Source organism: Argopecten irradians, chromosome 10 (assembly GCF_041381155.1).
Source record: "Argopecten irradians isolate NY chromosome 10, Ai_NY, whole genome shotgun sequence".
Lineage (NCBI taxonomy): Eukaryota > Metazoa > Mollusca > Bivalvia > Pectinida > Pectinidae > Argopecten > Argopecten irradians.
The window spans coordinates 6,616,139-6,638,834 of record NC_091143.1 but is presented as its reverse complement, the minus strand read 5'-3'; the positions used below and the strand labels follow the sequence as shown (position 1 = coordinate 6,638,834).

Genomic DNA, 22,696 nt, shown 5'->3' with positions numbered 1-22,696 from the left:
AGATACATTCTGAGAAATCAGATTTGTTAAAACCTTCCTTCCCAACTTATTTGAACAGTGTCACAATTTTATTCTATTCTATTTTATTATTGGAAAGGTGGGTAGAACAGTTTAGTATGTGTACGGTACGACGGTACGACGGGTAAGTATGTGCGTTTACGCTATACGCGACTATACGGCTGGGTCGTTTGGGCTGCCGTAGGTGAGTAATCCACCCGGCGTGATAATGGAGAACGTGGCAAGTAAGGGCATGGAAATGCTGATGCCTGTATGTTCGCAGGAAGTGTGAAATACAGTCACGCTTCACGTGCAAGGACTAGCTGTCTAGTACAGGAAAATACGGAAGCCGGGAGAGACCAGATTGGTCAGATATACACATGTATCATAGATACTGCATTTATTCGCTATGTAAGCGGCGTACCACGATTACCTGATTGTGGGAGGTAAAGAGGACACGAAGGAGTGTGTGCTCGGTTATAGCCTTCACGGCTAGTCCAACCTGAGGGTTGTGGTTATACCTATATTGGGCCTTGGAACTGAAGCCGGCAGCGTCGAGGACAACAGCTTCGACGGAGTTTATCAGACAGTTCCTGGTCTCAAGGAGACCGATATTACATCATCAGTATCAGGATTGAACCCGGATGTGATATTTGTGATGCTACAAAGATTGTAGGGCTGTTAGGTTAATTTTAGTTGTATTTAAGTATATTCTAATGTAATAATAAAAGTGTGTAAGGTCGCTTGCTGAGTGTATCACAAGAGGATATGAGTGTTTGGATGTGAGTGGGGTTTTATAAAATAGAGAAATAGTAAAAAGAATCTTGTAAAGTAACTGTATATCTTATTGTATATTGCTTGTATTAATAGTGTATAATAATAATTGTAAATATGTATTTCCTGAATTTGTTATTATTTGGGTTACCTGTGTGGCAATTGCTCGGCTAAGTTACAAACAGGAACAGGACAGGGGAAACAACTACCTTTTAAGGTTGAAAGTTGATCTAAATCTTACCGACACTTACATTGGTAGAAAGTGATAAAGGGACAACTGTCTTCACATTATTGATCCTTGACTAGCTTTATACCTCTGGACACTGTTTCTCTGCTGCGATTCTTATTAAAATATCTGAAAAAGGGAATATAAAAAGGAGTACATGTCTCATTTATTGAACATTAAATCTGTCATCTAGTCCTTTAAATCTGTCTATATTATTAGGCCTTTTTTATATATTATGTAAAAAACGAAAAACATAATACACCAGGTTTAGCGAACTGCATGATAACATGCATACTTCATTAAACTTATCAATTATATTTTACAAGTCACAGTTAGTCCGAGTTTCCTCTGACCTGAACACCAGACTTGGACATCCTGACTGATTACAGGTGAATATGAGGACTGGGACGCAAATAAATTGTAAATTATCATGGAGATTAAACAACATGTTTATAGACGGCTGATATCAAAACTCTACACCAGATAAATGACAACAAGTCCATAATGAATGAACTTTGTTATCACCACATCAGACACTGCAAGAGATAACAGTGAATAATATCAAACTGCGTACTGACTTGATGATGGCGGACAATGAGGACCAGCCACAGAAGACCAACATTGTATGTATGGATGGCAGTGAAGAAGCAGAAAAGGCCTTTAAGTGTAAGTGAAAAGGAAACTTTTATAGTATAATGAGTTGTAAATGTGAACACATAAATCATACAGGCAGCTTTACTACTGAAATCATTTCCTCTAAAATAACTTCGATTTTTCTTTAAATTGTAAGTAGTTCTTGTTTTGTACCATAAATTGTACTTTTTGTAGTTTAGACTAGGAAGTCTTGGAGAAACAGTCTGCTCTGAGCATTGATGGTGGAAAACGATGTATGGTGTCTATATATATCAAGATTGTTTATTATTGACAGAAATAGACACACTGTATTAATTACAAGGATTAGAATCCATCACAGTCACTAGTTGTTCAAGGGAGATAATTAAGTCAAATTACCAAAAAAACCTTGGTTTGCTTTCTAGAATATCATCATAGTATTCAATTTGTTTTCCGAATGTGAAAGATATGCAGTTATACTCATTTCAATATATTGATTTATTGGCCAACACATCTTGCAATTTTCCAGCTATAAATTTTGAAGTTTTAAAAATTTCTCAAAACGTAGGAGGTGTGTGTGGATTGTCACAACATACTGTGTTTATATACATAAATTTCCCGGAAATTTAGAGCATTTTAGCACCCGGAATCCCATTGTCTGTCTTCTCGCACATCTGGCAGTTCCAAATGTCCGACAGGTCCGACAGAACGGATTGGAACTGTGTCTATTTCTCCTCGTGCCTTTACGCTTTACGCCCCTAATACGCTTTTCTTTCTTCTATTCGCCGAATCTGCATGGCGACAATGCTTAACGAAAGTCTAAGAATTCTATGTTTCTGACAAGTTTTTGTATAGCTAGTATTTTGCTTCTTCCGTGAAATTAGAAATAACATATCCGCTTTATTTAATTGGCGCAAAAATGTAATTTGTGGTTGATTGGATATGTAGTATTTGAATAGTTACATTAGGTTGATTGGATATGTAGTATTTGAATAGTTACATTAGGTTGATTGGATATGTAGTATTTGAATAGTTACATTAGGTTGATTGGATATGTAGTATTTGAATAGTTACATTAGGTTGATTGGATATGTAGTATTTGAATAGTTACATTAGGTTGATTGGATATGTAGTATTTGAATAGTTACATTAGGTTGATTGGATATGTAGTATTTGAATAGTTACATTAGGTTGATTGGATATGTAGTATTTGACTAGTTACATTAGGTTGATTGGATATGTAGTATTTGACTTGTTACATTAGGTTGATTGGATATGTAGTATTTGAATAGTTACATTAGGTTGATTGGATATGTAGTATTTGAATAGTTACATTAGGTTGATTGGATATGTAGTATTTGAATAGTTACATTAGGTTGATTGGATATGTAGTATTTGAATAGTTACATTAGGTTGATTGGATATGTAGTATTTTGAATAGTTACATTAGGTTGATTGGATATGTAGTATTTGAATAGTTACATTAGGTTGATTGGATATGTAGTATTTGAATAGTTACATTAGGTTGATTGGATATGTAGTATTTGAATAGTTACATTAGGTTGATTGGATATGTAGTATTTGAATAGTTACATTAGGTTGATTGGATATGTAGTATTTGAATAGTTACATTAGGTTGATTGGATATGTAGTATTTGAATAGTTACATTAGGTTGATTGGATATGTAGTATTTGAATAGTTACATTAGGTTGATTGGATATGTAGTATTTGAATAGTTACATTAGGTTGATTGGATATGTAGTATTTGAATAGTTACATTAGGTTCGTTGATATTCCTGTTGACATAACAACTTTGAGTATACATTGTAGTTCAAAGTTGTGCATATGAGAAAAAAAAACCCAAAGTAAACGTAAAGTTATGCCGACACATCCTCCATACTCCAGGGGTTACTATCATTATCGTTACATCCACGGAGTAACCACAGAAAGTTTTAACAATGTCTCAAAACGTAGGAGGCCCCAAGACCTGATATTAGGTATATATCACACTAGAATGAAGAGCTGTTAATTTTGTTTAATGAAAACCTTTAAATTCCTTTACAGGAGTTACAGTAGTCTAATGGACTAACATTTTTGATAATCTCTTTTTAATATCTAAGGAGCATGTAGCATGCTGACAAAATGCCACCAAGGTTGCCCAACAAGTGATATTGACCTTCATTCAAGGTCAAAGAAGTCAAATTCCAGTAGACTAGAATATTTCAGTAACTTAAAGCCCAGATATTTGACCTGAATCCAGTTTCATGAACACACTTTCATTTAAGTAGTCCCTTAACTTAAAAGTTCCCATAGAAAGCGTTATAGATTTTAAGGAAGGCTCTTTAAAGATGCTCCACCGCTGACAAATAATTATTTTTCACAATCAAAAACAAGAGCATACGATTTACTATTTTTCTTCAGTTACAAAAGTTACTTACTTTACACCATTACCACCATTGAAAAGTTTGAGCTTCTAATTTTACTTCAAGTGAAAAATAAGAAAAATAATTAATTGCATCCCGCAAAAGTTCCGTGGCACTATATCCTATATGGAATGAAGTACTAATTGCGCATGCACCAAAGGCTAAATAAATTATTTTATATTATTTTTGTGTTAATTAGACATATATATATGGTGTGAAAACTAGGTACATTTTTGTACAGAGTTTGTTTAAATGGGCGACCTTGACTGTTATTCAATGTAATAGGAGACAAATAAATTAAAATCTTTCAATGACTTCTTAAAGGCCCACTACCTTTCCGAAACGGCTTTTAATTTTTAAAATAGAAATGTAAAACGAGATTGATAATTTTGTAGAGTCGCAAAAGTTATCAACTTACCGGTAATGCTATACTTATCATCACCTTCTGAACAATTTAATTTAAATAAATAAAATGTTAATTTTCATAACGCGGGTCGTCTTATGTTTCCCGCCGTCGTCCTAAATGCCGCGCGGTAGTTGACTATCACTGCCCTAGAAGGCAAAACAGTGAAATGAAACTCAACTGTCATCATACATTACGCAGGAAAACTTGCATAAGCTTCATGTTATAACCTCATCTTAGGCCATCGATATATATTTCCTTATGTTATCTATGATGTTTAGAAACCTTTAAATTTTGCTCCGGAAAGGTAGTGGGCCTTTAACAGTTATTTATATACTGTAAGGGTCCTGGCTCCGATTTCAGAAACAAACTTTGTTGAAAACTGACATAAACTGCACAAGGAGGAAAATTTCAGTTTGCACTTATGTTTCAAGAAATCGGAGCCAGATACGCCTATCTTAGGCTTATAACAATTACTTGGATCACCAGGTAGCAGGTGATCGTCTTTATATGAACTGGTCATGAAGGGTGTGAATATCTTCCAGGCATGGGCTACTTTGAATGTCTATTAAGTAGTCGAATAAACTCTAGTATCTTTACCCTGTTAATCATAAAAACCTAAACATTTCTGGATGTCTAGTTAGTTGTCATGGAAACCTCAGGGTAAGCAAATGCATAGGAAGTCTGTGAAACCACATCCTTATAACTACAGGGGTTACTACCACTGCCATGGTGAAACCCCAGAATGTCTAAAGTATTGTAAGTTAGTCACAGAAATTAGTCAAAGATGTACGAATATTTTCTTGTCAAAGACGGATGCCTAAATTCCTTATAACAGTATGAAACTAATCAATGTCTGATAACAAAAGTTTGTCACGGACACCACTCAGAAGCGAGGTATGCTAGTGGCAAACCTAAGGATTGTGAACGTCTGCTCAGACAGATTCAAAATCATCCGTATATTCTACGATTACATATCAGGCCAAATTAAGATTCTTCCTGGTTTTTTACTTATATCCATATAACGTTTGAAATTGATTTATGTGTAAAATGTAACTAATTCCCAGTACAGTGTATATGAGAGAGTATATGCGTACACCGGATCTTGCTATCACCGAAACTTTTTACCATAATAAGCATTCTGAATTGTTTTCATTATTTAGATGTATACTATCGCTCGCCAATCCAGATGACTGATACGGGCTCTTTGAAGCTTTTGTTTAGCGTTATCCATTTTGTTTGTCAAATGTGCTTCACATATGTCCATTTTGTTTGTCTAGGGTATGTCACATACGTCCATTTTGTTTGTCTAGGGTATGTCACATACGTCCATTTTGTTTGTCTAGGGTATATCACATACGTCCATTTTGTTTGTCTAGGGTATGTCAAAAACGTCCATAACGACACCTGTTACGTCATCATTGTTCACTGTGTGGATCACCGGAAGTTGAACACTTAAGGATGTGAGTAATTAATAATTCATCTGTGTTATTTTCTCTAAGTTAATTCTCGTTAATTGAAAAGGTCTTGAAAGACTATATTTGTACAATTGGAAATGATGTCCCCATGTTCTTTCATTAGAATCGTCGTCAAATATCTGCATATGTTAAAGGTAACTTTTTCGTCAAACTTTTTCTTTACGATCTTAAAACATTTATCAGATCTGGTTTGGTTTTCTGTGTTTAATTGTTGGTAATTTTATTTTTGTGAGACGCTTTTCATGGGATAGATCTTTGAATCCAGGTAGTAGCTTAGTAACTGTTCGCTGTACATTCGGCTCTAAGTATTGACTGCTAACTCTAAATGCGGTCTAAAGATCGAGTCGCACAGGAACATAAATGGTCTTCTGCAAAGTTCTGAATTGGCTTTATTAATTGAATTTTGAATCTACCGTTACTCCTAAATCTTTCTCACTAACGATTTTTCTGATACCACATCCCCAATGTGGCATTCAAGACGGTAAGTTTATATCATTGTTCAGTGATTACTGTGCGTGAACAACTTTCTATTTATTCGGATGAATATTCAAATCTGCTTTCTTTGTACTCGTCATTACTTGTGTGCGGTATCATTTTGTATCGTCGGCGAATAGACGGCACGATGACATGGTTACCTGGTTCTACTGAATTCTATAAGCATTATTCTCAATTTCTCTTGGATTTATAAAGTCAAAGACTAAACATCGGAAGGACATTCCTTTTCATAGATGCTTTGCTACACACGCTTCAATATACTCCAGATGTACAGAAGCTATTCCGAACTGATACAAGAGCTGTAAAGTGGGTGTGGATTGTCACAACATACTGTGTTTATATACATAAATTTCCCGGAAATATAGAGCATTTTAGCACCCGGATCTTCTCGCATAGCAGTTCAAAATGTCCGACAGGTCCGACAGAACGGATTGGAACTGGGCCTTTACGCTTTACGCCCCTAATACGCTTTTCTTTCTTCTATTCGCCGAATCATGTTACACTTCAGTGATAATGTTGCACCTCAGTGATCATGTTACACCTCAGTGATCATGTTACACCTCAGTGATCATGTGACACCTCAGTGATCATTTTACACTTCAGTGATCATGTTAGACCTCAGTGATCATGTTAGACCTCAGTGATCATGTTACACCTCAGTGATCATGTTACACCTCAGTGATTATAATACACCTCAGTGATAATGTTACACCTCAGTGATTATGTTACACCTCAGTGATAATGTTACACCTCAATGATCATGTTATACCTCAGTGATCATGTTAGACCTCAGTGATCATGTTAGACCTCAGTGATCATGTTAGTCATCAGTGATCATGTTACACCTCAGTGATAATGTTACACCTCAATGATCATGTTAGTCCTCAGTAATCATGTTAGACCTCAGTGATCATGTTAGACCTCAGTGGTCATGTGACACCTCAGTGATCATGTGACACCTCAATGATCATGTTACACCTCAGTGATCATGTTACACCTCAGTGATTATGTTACACCTCAGTGATCATGTGACACCTCAGTGATCATGTTAGTCATCAGTGATCATGTTACACCTCAGTGATCATGTTAGTCCTCAGTGATAATGTTACACCTCAGTGATTATGTTACACCTCAGTGATAATGTTACACCTCAGTGATTATGTTACACCTCAGTGATAATGTTACACCTCAATGATCATGTTAGTCCTCAGTAATCATGTTAGACCTCAGTGATCATGTTAGTCCTCAGTGACAATGTTACACCTCAGTGATCATGTTACACCTCAGTGATCATGTTACACCTCAGTGGTCATGTGACACCTCAGTGATAATGTTACACCTCAATGATCATGTTAGTCCTCAGTAATCATGTTAGACCTCAGTGATCATGTTAGTCATCAGTGATCATGTTACACCTCAGTGATCATGTTACACCTCAGTGATAATGTAGCACCTCAGTGATCATGTTATACCTCAGTGATCATGTTAGACCTCATGGATCATGTTACACCTCAGTGATCATGTTAGTCATCAGTGATCATGTTACACCTCAGTGATCATGTTACACCTCAGTGATAATGTAGCACCTCAGTGATCATGTTAGACCTCAGTGATCATGTTACACCTCAGTGAATATGTTGCACCTCAGTGATCATGTTACACCTCAGTGATCATGTTACACCTCAGTGATTATGTTAGACCTCAGTGAATATGTTACACCTCAGTGAATATGTTGCACCTCAGTGATCATGTTACACCTCAGTGATCATGTTACACCTCAGTGAATATGTTACACCTCAGTGATCAACGTGCTTCTGACTGAGACACAAACCATGCAACATCGGTTCTCTAAAATTATATTTTGGAACCAAAAAAGTCCAAAATTGTCCGGTTTTATAATTTATATTGAATTTACGTGTACAAAAATGTACACGATGTTTTAACATTTTATTGAAATCAGAAAAAAAATCACCTGTTCTTTTTTATCAATTTTTGCTTAGCAATATGGCAGCCTTCAGACTACGGGTTGATACTACAGGCCTACAGAGAAGAGGAGAAGCGGGCGGACGCCATTGTTGAAAAATTACAACAGGATCTAAAAGTTTCAGGGGTAATGATACATTTTGTGTAAATGCCAAGTTACAACTATCGATTTGTTATATAGTTTCTAATACCTTACTAGGTAGCACTCTCTCTCTCCCCCCCTCTCTCTCTCTCTTTCTCCTTATCTCTCTCTCTCTCTCTTGTTTTCCTATATTAATTTGCTAAATAATAGTATATTTGTATCACTATAATAAATGTGTATGTTTATTTCACAGGTGAAGGGAGAAGTATTGAAATCGTCCGGGGAGGCAGGTCCTACAGTCATTGGAATAGCGCAGAACCGTAAAGCAAACATGATACTTACCGGATGTCGAGGCCTCGGAACGATGAGGCGGACATTTCTTGGAAGTGTTAGCGACTATATCATGCATCATTCTGAAGTACCCGTGCTTGTTTGTAGACATTAAATGTCCAAATAATTCAAGACTTTTTTATTTGCATACTACAGCAATATATGTGTTTGATTATTCGGGTACATTTCAGCGTGATGACACTATTAATTTTTTTACCACGCGTTTGTGTGCCAAAGAGGTAATTATAACACCACGGCACGGAGTGCGTGATGTTGCATAAATATACACACGTACATAAAACACAATTAAAGTAGGTATTTCAGCAACCATCTATTTGTGTTATCCTTCCTTCCAGTGAAATAAAAGTGTGAAATACGTAGACTAAAGAATATCCCAACAAAGTCTATTTCATTCAGTGAGGTAATACAGCGGAGTAGACGCATGCTCTGCGCTTTCCGTCACCGCGCGCCCTACATTTACATGCTCCAGTGAGATATCACTACAAAACATACGTTGGACGCTATTAAATGAATGTAATTATTGTGTTTGCTTGTTTTAGCAACAGGGATTTGAGAATTAGTTACAGTTTATAATCATGGATCCACATGAGTGCCCATAGACCATTTTAGAGGTCTAGATCAAAATTCGATAATATCTTATTTTACCTTGTACTGTATACGTGTTTTAAAGTAAAGGGATCTGAAAAATTAGTTACAGTTTATATAATTATGGACCCACCAGAGTGTCCTAAGACCATTATTAGACGCATCAGGGGCTCTCAAAACGTCTAAAAATGGTGATAAGAGACTAACGAGAAACCTAGATCCGTGAGGTTGAAATGGCCGTTCTGTCTATGCCGATTCATCCTCGATACTCCAGTGGTTCCGATCTCTACACCCCTGGACTATTTCATAGGAAAATTGAAGGCAGCTCAGCGGGACGAATCTGAACCACTCAAAGGCCTGCAAAAATGTTCTTTGAAGACTACAGAGAGAGCGACGCCAAACTTCAAAGCCACACAGTCAACCACAGTACTTTTACTAAATTACCTGTTCTATTCTGTTGCCTCCAGTTTTACTATGAGATAGTCCAGGGGTGTAGAGATCGTAAGTGATCGGAACCCCTGGAGTATCGAGGATGATGCCGATTATGAATTCTCTACCCATTATAGATACAAAATCTCCCTGGATTTCATTATAAAATTGTTATCAAATGTAAATATAAGCAAGCATTGAAAGGCATTTAGTTAGTAATTGTAGAAGTATGGATGCTTTATGTTGAGGAATTTGCCTCTGTGTGGTTGGCATTATTTATTATCACCACAGTTATAATCATCATCATTATCGTCATCAGCATCATCATCATCGTCGTCGTCGTCATCATCATCATCATCACAGTCATCATCATCATCATCATAGTCAGCATCGCTATCATCTTAATTCAAAATGAATGGAATTAATCATAGGGATTTGAGAATTAGTTACAGGTTTTATAAACATGGATCCACCAGAGTGCACTTAAGACCATTTTTAGATGTTTTAGAGGCCTTGATAAAAAAAACGGTACAATTCAGATTATGATTTTTACCGTTTTTTATCTAGACCTCTAAAAACTGTAAAAGTGTAAAAGTGGTCTTAGGGCACTCTGGTTGGTCCATGATGAAATAATCTGTAACTAATCCCTGTGGAAGTAATGGGGTTGACATTTATTTCATAGTACAACATCTTCATTGTCACAGTAATTCGCGTGATATAAGGATATTATCATATATTTGATATACATGTATGTCTGTAATTCGTAATTAAAACACAATTACAGATATAGCCGTACGTAAATATATTTCAATTGAATGTAAATATATATATATAGCAATTCCGGTAAATTATATAATGAACTGTATACCGACTGGTTCGATCCACTGAACGTATATGTAATACTCACGATTACTTCCTGTGAGTAGTTCTCATCGGATATGCCAAGCGCACGTGCAGCGTAGACGGGACTAAATACTTAGGTAGTAGGTGTCGTTGGACGGTAGGGAGTGGACTGTAAAGGTAAAGGAGGGGAAATAAGCAGGTAAGTGATGTACTGCTTGGGCAGTATTTAATTCGATTGTTGAGATGTTGGTGATGTGGTAAGTTTTGTTTTTTGACTTTATTTAGTGAGGCGGCTTTTTTCCTATTTCAATCGCCTATTTACCGAGATTCACAACGATCATATCTATTTGATCATCAGAATAGGATGTCAGGATTATTTTCTTGGAAATGGATGATATAGTTTTACGGTGTCGTGAATAGCACACGCAAGGCACTAATTATCTTAAAGTTCACTATTGACACAGGTACAAATTATATATATATATATATGAATAGAGCCGCCGTACAAGTTTTTATAAATCACCCACGATCAGTTACAGTATGTATAATTAGACTTACAGCATGATGGAATATCTGACGGTAGATCATTTTAAATGGTATAATTATCTAGATCAGAAATAGGTATTGACATACCCTTCACAAACTGACAATGTGATTTCTTTACATCTATTTGACATTTTGCTGTGTATGTTTCTCCTTTAATGCTTATATATGTTTCATAAGGAGTAAATAGGTACAAAATAACCAAATTTCCATAATTTATATAAAAATGGATGGATACTATGGCAACTAGAGCTAAATAATGACAGAAAACTACCATTTCAATCTGATCAGGGATGAACAAAATATTTCAAATACAAAGAGTTAATTTCTTAAAACAGTTTTGTACATAATTGTAAAATATGGACAAGATCCCAACAAACCTGGCACATCCGTATATAACACCGCTGTTGATAGGGCATTAGATTTAAATAAAACCAATTCTATATAAATGAGTAAATCATTTCACATATCTGTACTTGTTATTTTATTTTCTGAAGGCGCATTCCAAATAATGGATATAAAGAGGCCATGGTGTTTTCCTGTTGTCTTGTTGGCGATTCTACCCATTGTTACTGCTAATTCAGGTAATTAAGTCAAACCTGCCCTCACCTTTTCCCTCTCCTAACCCTATCCTTATACCTGTAAGTGTCAAACCTGCCCTCACCTTTTCCCTCTCCTAACCCTATCCTTATACCTGTAAGTGTCAAACCTGTCCTCACCTTTTCCCTCTCCTAACCCTATCCTTATACCTGTAAGTGTCAAACCTGCCCTCACCTTTTCCCTCTCCTAACCCTATCCTTATACATGTAAGTATCAAACCTGTCCTCACCATTTCCCTCTCCTAACCCTATCCTTATACCTGTAAGTGTCAAACCTGCCCTCACCTTTTCCCTCTCCTAACCCTATCCTTATACATGTAAGTGTCAAACCTGTCCTCACCTTTTCCCTCTCCTAACCCTATCCTTATACCTGTAAGTATCAAACCTGTCCTCACCTTTTCCCTCTCCTAACCCTATCCTTATACCTGTAAGTATCAAACCTGTCCTCACCTTTTCCCTCTCCTAACCCTATCCTTATACCTGTAAGTATCAAACCTGTCCTCACCTTTCCCTCTCCTAACCCTATCCTTATACATGTAAGTGTCAAACCTGTCCTCACCATTTCTCCTCTCCTAACCCTATCCTTATACCTGTAAGTATCAAACCTGTCCTCACCTTTTCCCTCTCCTAACCCTATCCTTATACCTGTAAGTATCAAACCTGTCCTCACCTTTTCTCTCTCCTAACCCTATCCTTATACCTGTAAGTATCAAACCTGTCCTCACCTTTTCCCTCTCCTAACCCTATCCTTATACCTGTAAGTATCAAACCTGTCCTCACCTTTTCCCTCTCCTAACCCTATCCTTATACCTGTAAGTATCAAACCTGTCCTCACCTTTTCCCTCTCCTAACCCTATCCTTATACCTGTAAGTATCAAACCTGTCCTCACCTTTTCCCTCTCCTAACCCTATCCTTATACCTGTAAGTATCAAACCTGTCCTCACCTTTTCCCTCTCCTAACCCTATCCTTATACCTGTAAGTATCAAACCTGTCCTCACCTTTTCCCTCTCCTAACCCTATCCTTATACATGTAAGTGTCAAACCTGTCCTCACCTTTTCCCTCTCCTAACCCTATCCTTATACATGTAAGTATCAAACCTGTCCTCACCTTTTCCCTCTCCTAACCCTATCCTTATACCTGTAAGTGTCAAACCTGTCCTCACCTTTTCCCTCTCCTAACCCTATCCTTATACCTGTAAGTATCAAACCTGTCCTCACCTTTTCCCTCTCCTAACCCTATTCCTTATACATGTAAGTATCAAACCTGTCCTCACCTTTTCCCTCTCCTAACCCTATCCTTATACATGTAAGTATCAAACCTGTCCTCACCTTTTCCCTCTCCTAACCCTATCCTTATACCTGTAAGTATCAAACCTGTCCTCACCTTTCCCTCTCCTAACCTCCTATCCTTATACCTAAGTATGTATCAAACCTGTCCTCACCTTTTCCCTCTCCTAACCCTATCCTTATACCTGTAAGTATCAAACCTGTCCTCACCTTTTCCCTCTCCTAACCCTATCCTTATACCTGTAAGTATCAAACCTGTCCTCACCTTTTCCCTCTCCTAACCCTATCCTTATACCTGTAAGTGTCAAACCTGTCCTCACCTTTTCCCTCTCCTAACCCTATCCTTATACCTGTAAGTGTCAAACCCTGTCCTCACCTTTTCCCTCTCCTAACCCTATCCTTATACCTGTAAGTATCAAACCTGTCCTCACCTTTTCCCTCTCCTAACCCTATCCTTATACCTGTAAGTATCAAACCTGTCCTCACCTTTTCCCTCTCCTAACCCTATCCTTATACCTGTAAGTATCAAACCTGTCCTCACTTTTCCCTCTCCTAACCCTATCCTTATACCTGTAAGTATCAAACCTGTCCTCACCTTTTCCCTCTCCTAACCCTATCCTTATACCTGTAAGTGTCAAACCTGTCCTCACCTTTTCCCTCTCCTAACCCTATCCTTATACCTGTAAGTATCAAACCTGTCCTCACCTTTTCCCTCTCCTAACCCTATCCTTATACCTGTAAGTGTCAAACCTGCCCTCACCTTTTCCCTCTCCTAACCCTATCCTTATACCTGTAAGTATCAAACCTGTCCTCACCTTTTCCCTCTCCTAACCCTATCCTTATACCTGTAAGTATCAAACCTGTCCTCACCTTTTCCCTCTCCTAACCCTATCCTTATACCTGTAAGTATCAAACCTGCCCTCACCTTTTCCCTCTCCTAACCCTATCCTTATACCTGTAAGTATCAAACCTGTCCTCACTTTTCCCTCTCCTAACCCTATCCTTATACCTGTAAGTATCAAACCTGTCCTCACTTTTTCCCTCTCCTAACCCTATCCTTATACCTGTAAGTATCAAACCTGTCCTCACTTTTCCCTCTCCTAACCCTATCCTTATACCTGTAAGTATCAAACCTGTCCTCACTTTTCCCTCTCCTAACCCTATCCTTATACCTGTAAGTATCAAACCTGTCCTCACTCACCTTTTACCAATCCTAACCCTTTCCTTATACCTGTAAGTATCAAACCTGTCCTCACCTTTTCCCTCTCCTAACCCTATCCTTATACCTGTAAGTATCAAACCTGTCCTCACTTTTCCCTTCCTAACCCTTCCTTATACCTGTAAGTATCAAACCTGTCCTCACTTTTCCCTATCCTAACCCTATCCTTATACCTGTAAGTATCAAACCTGTCCTCACTTTTCCCTCTCCTAACCCTATCCTTATACCTGTAAGTATCAAACCTGTCCTCACCTTTTCCCTCTCCTAACCCTATCCTTATACCTGTAAGTATCAAACCTGTCCTCACTTTTCCCTATCCTAACCCTATCCTTATACCTGTAAGTATCAAACCTGTCCTCACCTTTTCCCTCTCTAACCCTATCCTTATACCTGTAAGTATCAAACCTGTCCTCACCTTTCCCTTCCTAACCCTATCCTTATACCTGTAAGTATCAAACCTGTCCTCACTTTTCCTCTCCTAACCCTATCCTTATACCTGTAAGTATCAAACCTGTCCTCACCTTTTCCCTCTCCTAACCCTATCCTTATACCTGTAAGTATCAAACCTGTCCTCACCTTTTCCCTCTCCTAACCCTATCCTTATACCTGTAAGTATCAAACCTGTCCTCACCTTTTCCCTCTCCTAACCCTATCCTTATACCTGTAAGTATCAAACCTGTCCTCACCTTTTCCCTATCCTAACCCTATCCTTATACCTGTAAGTATCAAACCTGTCCTCACCTTTTCCCTCTCCTAACCCTATCCTTATACCTGTAAGTATCAAACCTGTCCTCACCACTTTTCCCTCTCCTAACCCTATCCTTATACCTGTAAGTATCAAACCTGTCCTCACCTTTTCCCTCTCCTAACCCTATCCTTATACCTGTAAGTATCAAACCTGTCCTCACCTTTTCCCTCTCCTAACCCTATCCTTATACCTGTAAGTATCAAACCTGTCCTCACCTTTTCCCTCTCCTAACCCTATCCTTATACCTGTAAGTATCAAACCTGCCTGTCCTCACCTATTTTCCTCTCCTAACCCTATCCTTATACCTGTAAGTATCAAACCTGTCCTCACCTTTTCCCTCTCCTAACCCTATCCTTATTATACCTGTAAGTATCAAACCTGTCCTCACCTTTTCCCTATCCTAACCATATCCTTATACCTGTAAGTATCAAACCTGTCCTCACTTTTCCCTCTCCTAACCCTATCCTTATACCTGTAAGTATCAAACCTGTCCTCACTTTTTCCCTATCCTAACCATATCCTTATACCTGTAAGTATCAAACCTGTCCTCACCTTTTCTCTCTCCTAACCCTATCCTTATACCTGTAAGTATCAAACCTGTCCTCACCTTTTCCCTCTCCTAACCCTATCCTTATACCTGTAAGTATCAAACCTGTCCTCACCTTTTCCCTCTCCTAACCCTATCCTTATACCTGTAAGTATCAAACCTGTCCTCACCTTTTCCCTCTCCTAACCCTATCCTTATACCTGTAAGTATCAAACCTGTCCTCACCTTTTCCCTCTCCTAACCCTATCCTTATACCTGTAAGTATCAAACCTGTCCTCACTTTTTCCCTATCCTAACCCTATCCTTATACCTGTAAGTATCAAACCTGTCCTCACTTTTTCCCTATCCTAACCCTATCCTTATACCTGTAAGTATCAAACCTGTCCTCACCTTTTCTAATTCCTAACCCTATCCTTATACCTGTAAGTGTCAAACCTGTCCTCACCTTTTCCCTCTCCTAACCCTATCCTTATACCTGTAAGTATCAAACCTGTCCTCACCTTTCCCTCTCCTAACCCTATCCTTATACCTGTAAGTGTCAAACCTGTCCTCACCTTTTCCCTCTCCTAACCCTATCCTTATACCTGTAAGTATCAAACCTGTCCTCACCTTTTCCCTCTCCTAACCCTATCCTTATACCTGTAAGTATCAAACCTGTCCTCACCTTTTCCCTCTCCTAACCCTATCCTTATACCTGTAAGTATCAAACCTGTCCTCACCTTTTCCCTCTCCTAACCCTATCCTTATACCTGTAAGTATCAAACCTGTCCTCACCTTTTCCCTCTCCTAACCCTATCCTTATACCTGTAAGTATCAAACCTGTCCTCACCTTTTCCCTCTCCTAACCCTATCCTTATACCTGTAAGTATCAAACCTGTCCTCACCTTTTCCCTCTCCTAACCCTATCCTTATACTGTAAGTATCAAACCTGTCCTCACCTTTTCCCTCTCCTAACCCTATCCTTATACCTGTAAGTATCAAACCTGTCCTCACCTTTTCCCTCTCCTAACCCTATCCTTATACCTGTAAGTATCAAACCTGTCCTCACCTTTTCCCTCTCCTAACCCTATCCTTATACCTGTAAGTATCAAACCTGTCCTCACCTTTTCCCTCTCCTAACCCTATCCTTATACCTGTAAGTATCAAACCTGTCCTCACCTTTTCCCTCTCCTAACCCTATCCTTATACCTGTAAGTATCAAACCTGTCCTGCCTCACCTTTTCCCTCTCCTAACCCTATCCTTATACCTGTAAGTATCAAACCTGTCCTCACCTTTTCCCTCTCCTAACCCTATCCTTATACCTGTAAGTATCAAACCTGTCCTCACCTTTTCCCTCTCCTAACCCTATCCTTATACCTGTAAGTATCAAACCTGTCCTCACCTTTTCCCTCTCCTAACCCTATCCTTATACCTGTAAGTATCAAACCTGTCCTCACCTTTTCCCTCTCCTAACCCTATCCTTATACCTGTAAGTATCAAACCTGTCCTCACCTTTTCCCCTCTCCTAACCCTATCCTTATACCTGTAAGTATCAAACCTGTCCTCACCTTTTCCCTCTCCTAACCCTATCCTTATACCTGTAAGTATCAAACCTGTCCTCACCTTTTCCCTCTCCTAACCCTATCCTTATACCTGTAAGTATCAAACCTGTCCTCACCTTTTCCCTCTCCTAACCCTATCCTTATACCTGTAAGTGTCAAACCTGTCCTCACCTTTTCCCTCTCCTAACCCTATCCTTATACCTGTAAGTATCAAACCTGTCCTCACCTTTTCCCTCTCCTAACCCTATCCTTATACCTGTAAGTATCAAACCTGTCCTCACCTTTTCCCTCTCCTAACCCTATCCTTTTACCTGTAAGTATCAAACCTGTCCTCACCTTTTCCCTCTCCTAACCCTATCCTTATACCTGTAAGTATCAAACCTGTCCTCACCTTTTCCCTCTCCTAACCCTATCCTTATACCTGTAAGTATCAAACCTGTCCTCACCTTTTCTAATTCCTAACCCTATCCTTATACCTGTAAGTATCAAACCTGTCCTCACCTTTTCCCTCTCCTAACCCTATCCTTATACCTGTAAGTATCAAACCTGTCCTCACCTTTTCCCTCTCCTAACCCTATCCTTATACCTGTAAGTGTCAAACCTGTCCTCACCTTTTCCCTCTCCTAACCCTATCCTTATACCTGTAAGTATCAAACCTGTCCTCACCTTTTCCCTCTCCTAACCCTATCCTTATACCTGTAAGTATCAAACCTGTCCTCACCTTTTCCCTCTCCTAACCCTATCCTTATACCTGTAAGTATCAAACCTGTCCTCACCTTTTCCCTCTCCTAACCCTATCCTTATACCTGTAAGTATCAAACCTGTCCTCACCTTTTCCCTCTCCTAACCCTATCCTTATACATGTAAGTATCAAACCTGTCCTCACCTTTTCCCTCTCCTAACCCTATCCTTATACCTGTAAGTATCAAACCTGTCCTCACCTTTTCCCTCTCCTAACCCTATCCTTATACCTGTAAGTATCAAACCTGTCCTCACCTTTTCCCTCTCCTAACCCCTATCCTGTCCTATACCCTATCCTTATACTGTAAGTATCAAACCCTGTCCTCACCTTTCCCTCTCCTAACCCTATCCTTATACCTGTAAGTATCAAACCTGTCCTCACCTTTTCCCTCTCCTAACCCTATCCTTATACCTGTAAGTATCAAACCTGTCCTCACCTTTTCCCTCTCCTAACCCTATCCTTATACCTGTAAGTATCAAACCTGTCCTCACCTTTTCCCTCTCCTAACCCTATCCTTATACCTGTAAGTATCAAACCTGTCCTCACCTTTTCCCTCTCCTAACCCTATCCTTATACCTGTAAGTATCAAACCTGTCCTCACCTTTTCCCTCTCCTAACCCTATCCTTATACCTGTAAGTATCAAACCTGTCCTCACCATTTCTCTCTCCTAACCCTATCCTTATACCTGTAAGTGTCAAACCTGTCCTCACCTTTTCCCTCTCCTAACCCTATCCTTATACCTGTAAGTATCAAACCTGTCCTCACCATTTCTCTCTCCTAACCCTATCCTTATACCTGTAAGTATCAAACCTGTCCTCACCATTTCTCTCTCCTAACCCTATCCTTATACCTGTAAGTATCAAACCTGTCCTCACCTTTTCCCTCTCCTAACCCTATCCTTATACCTGTAAGTATCAAACCTGTCCTCACCTTTTCCCTCTCCTAACCCTATCCTTATACCTGTAAGTATCAAACCTGTCCTCACCTTTTCCCTCTCCTAACCCTATCCTTATACCTGTAAGTATCAAACCTGTCCTCACCTTTTCCCTCTCCTAACCCTATCCTTATACCTGTAAGTATCAAACCTGTCCTCACTTTTCCCTCTCCTAACCCTATCCTTATACCTGTAAGTATCAAACCTGTCCTCACCTTTTCCCTCTCCTAACCCTATCCTTATACCTGTAAGTATCAAACCTGTCCTCACTTTTCCCTTTTCCTCTCCTAACCCTATCCTTATACCTGTAAGTATCAAACCTGTCCTCACTTTTCCCTCTCCTAACCCTATCCTTATACCTGTAAGTATCAAACCTGTCCTCACTTTTCCCTCTCCTAACCCTATCCTTATACCTGTAAGTATCAAACCTGTCCTCACCTTTTCCCTCTCCTAACCATATCCTCATATGTAAGTTTTTCAATCAAACCTGTCCTCGCCTTCTTCCTTATTCTAATATAAGGAGACTATGTTCTTATAAAATTAAAGAAGGAAGCGTTTAATTAATAGTGTACAAAATTATTTCTGTTTTTATTTCAGATCCTAATGTATAATAGGGTTTCCTGTGGTTAGACGAGCCCTATACTACATTGATACCAGAAGTCTGCCTACCACCCTCATCCACAATGTCAATGAACTTCCAACTGGTTACGTCCTTATACCCTATCCTCTTAAAGGTAAGTCCACAATAACTCCCACCCATGTCCTCACTTTTTCCCTCTCCTAACCCTAATCACTTCAACTACCTGTAAGTTCTCAACACTGACCCATCACTTTCCAGCTCTCAAGCATCAACCAGTAAGTTAAACCGTTATTAGAGATGCAAACATTTATTTATTTATTTATTTCAGTTGTATGGTGGCTACCTGTCTTTACACTAAGTAATCAGTAAAAGTTAGTTGGGATGACCGTGTTGGATTTCCGACCCTGTCCCTCACTCTTTTTCCCTCTCGAGTTAAGTGTTTTCATAGACTGTAATTTTTTCATCATAACCGGCCCTATAATACTTAGTTAGAGTGAAGTCTGATAAGTGGGGCAAACCAGGTGATCTAGCTACTTCCTTATGCGGACATCACATAACTATGTCCCATCAGCCATATGTCATATGGCCATGTCATAATTATCGTAAGACACATGTGTAGTAACACTATTGTAACGTCACAGGTAGTCTTGACTTCATAATCATTATATGAAGACGCATGATTGTCTCAGTAGACAGAAAAGTCACATCCGAGCCGGATATCTACTGTTCTATTTAGAGACAAAATTAAAAAGTTTCACTTATTTTTCTATAAATAAAAGTTGTGTGATAAATAGAATCTTACACTTGTGACAATGTGATATGAAATTTATCAAACTCATTAAATAATTTGATATGCCACTGGCCTAAAGGCTTGTGGCATATCAAATTATTGAACTCGGATAAATTTCATATTACATAGCCTAAAGGCTCGTGGCATATCAAATTATTGAACTTGTTTGATAAATTTCATATTACATAGCCTAAAGGCTCGTGGCATATCAAATTATTGAACTTGTTTGATAAATTTCATATTACATAGCCTAAAGGCTCGTGGCATATCAAATTATTGAACTCGGATAAATTTCATATTTACATAGCCTAAAGGCTCGTGGCATATCAAATTATTGAACTTGTTTGATAAATTTCATATTACATAGCCTAAAGGCTTGTGGCATATCAAATTATTGAACTTGTTTGATAAATTTCATATTACATAGCCTAAAGGCTCGTGGCATATCAAATTATTGAACTTGTTTGATAAATTTCATATTACATAGCCTAAAGGCTCGTGGCATATCAAATTATTGAACTCGGATAAATTTCATATTTACATAGCCTAAAGGCTCGTGGATAAATTTCATATTTACATAGCCTAAAGGCTCGTGGCATATCAAATTATTGAACTCGGATAAATTTCATATTTACATAGCCTAAAGACTCGTGACATATCAAATTATTGAACTTGTTTGATAAATTTCATATTACATAGCCTAAAGGCTTGTGGCATATCAAATTATTGAACTTGTTCGATAAATTTCATATTTACATAGCCTAAAGGCTTGTGGCATATCAAATTATTGAACTCGAATAAATTTCATATTTACGTAGCCTAAAGGCTTGTGACATATCAAATTATTGAACTTGTTTGATAAATTTCATATTACATAGCCTAAAGGCTCGTGGCATATCAAATTATTGAACTTGTTTGATAAATTTCATATTACATAGCCTAAAGGCTCGTGGCATATCAAATTATTGAACTTGTTTGATAAATTTCATATTACATAGCCTAAAGGCTTGTGGCATATCAAATTATTGAACTTGTTCGATAAATTTCATATTACACAGCCACTCGATCATCATGTAAGATCCTGTATATAGACTATGATGTGTCTCGGTCAGTGGAGACAGAACACAGAGTATGTAGACTATGATGTGTCTCGGTCAGTGGAGACAGAATACAGAGTATATAGACTATGATGTGTCTCAGTCGGTGGAGACAGAACATAGAGTATGTAGACTATAATGTGTCTCGGTCAGTGGAGACAGAACAAAGAGTTTGTAGACTATGATGTGTCTCGGTCAGTGGAGACAGAACACAGAGTATGTAGACTATGATGTGTCTCGGTCAGTGGAGACAGAACAAAGAGTATGTAGACTATGATGTGTCTCGATCAGTGGAGACAGAACACAGAGTATATAGACTATATTGTGTCTCAGTCGGTGGAGACAGATTACAGAGTATGTAGACTATGATGTGACCCGGTCAGTGGAGACAGAACACAGAGTATGTAGACTATGATGTGTCCCGGTCAGTGGAGACAGAACACAGAGTATGTAGACTATGATGTGTCTCAGTCGGTGGAGACAGAACACAGAGTATGTAGACTATGATGTGTCTCGGTCAGTGGAGACAGAACACAGAGTTTTCCTCACAAGGGCAATTACTTAGCTGACAACCAAAAGTGAGACAGTGTCAAGGGAGAGTCAGCTAGGAAGAAGAGAACAGATCCATATTTAGTCGGCTCTGACAATCATACAATGAGGACAGCAAGAACACATATCCTCTATGATGTGTCTCAGTCGGTGGAGACAGATTACTTGCTTATTACTATTTCATTTGACATCAACATTTTAAGACAACTAACGAAGTAAAACCTTTACAGGTATTATAGATTCAAGATGTGAGTTATAACCTGTAGCAATTCCAATCTGCAAAAAGTGATTTGAGCAATTTAACATCAATATTTAAGTCATCACACGATATATATAGTCCATTACTTGTCAATCTAACAAGACACTATTTTTGAAACTCCGTTATTGAAGTTATTGATTCCAGTAAAATACTTATTTTAGCTAAAATAGCTGCTGATACAGAACATTGTCTTAGAATTATTTGACATATATAAACACAAATGTAATATTTCTAGTCATAAGATAAACTATATCAGACTTCAACACTTACAAAAGGAAATAACTCTATTATTAGGTCATCTGACCTATTGTCATCATGCACCGTCCGTCGTCGTGCGCCATGCGTTGTGGGCCATCCGCCATGTGCCGCGTGTAAACTTTTCATTCAAACGACTTCTTCTCAATAACCGAAAGGCCCAGGGTACTGATATTTGGCCCATAGCATGCTGGAAATAAGGGCCACCAAGTTTGATGAAATGAATGACCTTGATCCTCATTCAAGGTCACAGGGGTCAAAAAGGCTAAAATCCTTAAACGACTTCTTCTCAATAACTAAGAGGCCTAGAGACCTGATAT

General features: G+C 38.4%; 1 protein-coding gene and 1 long non-coding RNA gene across 2 annotated transcripts; both read left to right on the top strand.

Annotated features, from left to right (window-relative positions):
* Positions 1-427: 427 nt before the first annotated feature.
* On the top strand, positions 428-9,131 carry LOC138333000 (universal stress protein Sll1388-like). The gene is made up of 3 exons (XM_069281090.1): positions 428-1,663; positions 8,410-8,519; positions 8,728-9,131. The coding sequence occupies exons 1-3, from the start codon at positions 1,579-1,581 to the stop codon at positions 8,917-8,919; spliced, it is 387 nt and encodes a 128-aa protein (XP_069137191.1). The 5' UTR covers positions 428-1,578; the 3' UTR covers positions 8,920-9,131.
* Positions 9,132-10,387: 1,256 nt separating this feature from the next.
* Positions 10,388-19,562, top strand: LOC138333001 (uncharacterized). The gene is made up of 3 exons (XR_011209922.1): positions 10,388-10,881; positions 11,723-11,809; positions 19,444-19,562. It is a non-coding gene; the product is annotated as an uncharacterized lncRNA (long non-coding RNA).
* Positions 19,563-22,696: the final 3,134 nt, after the last annotated feature.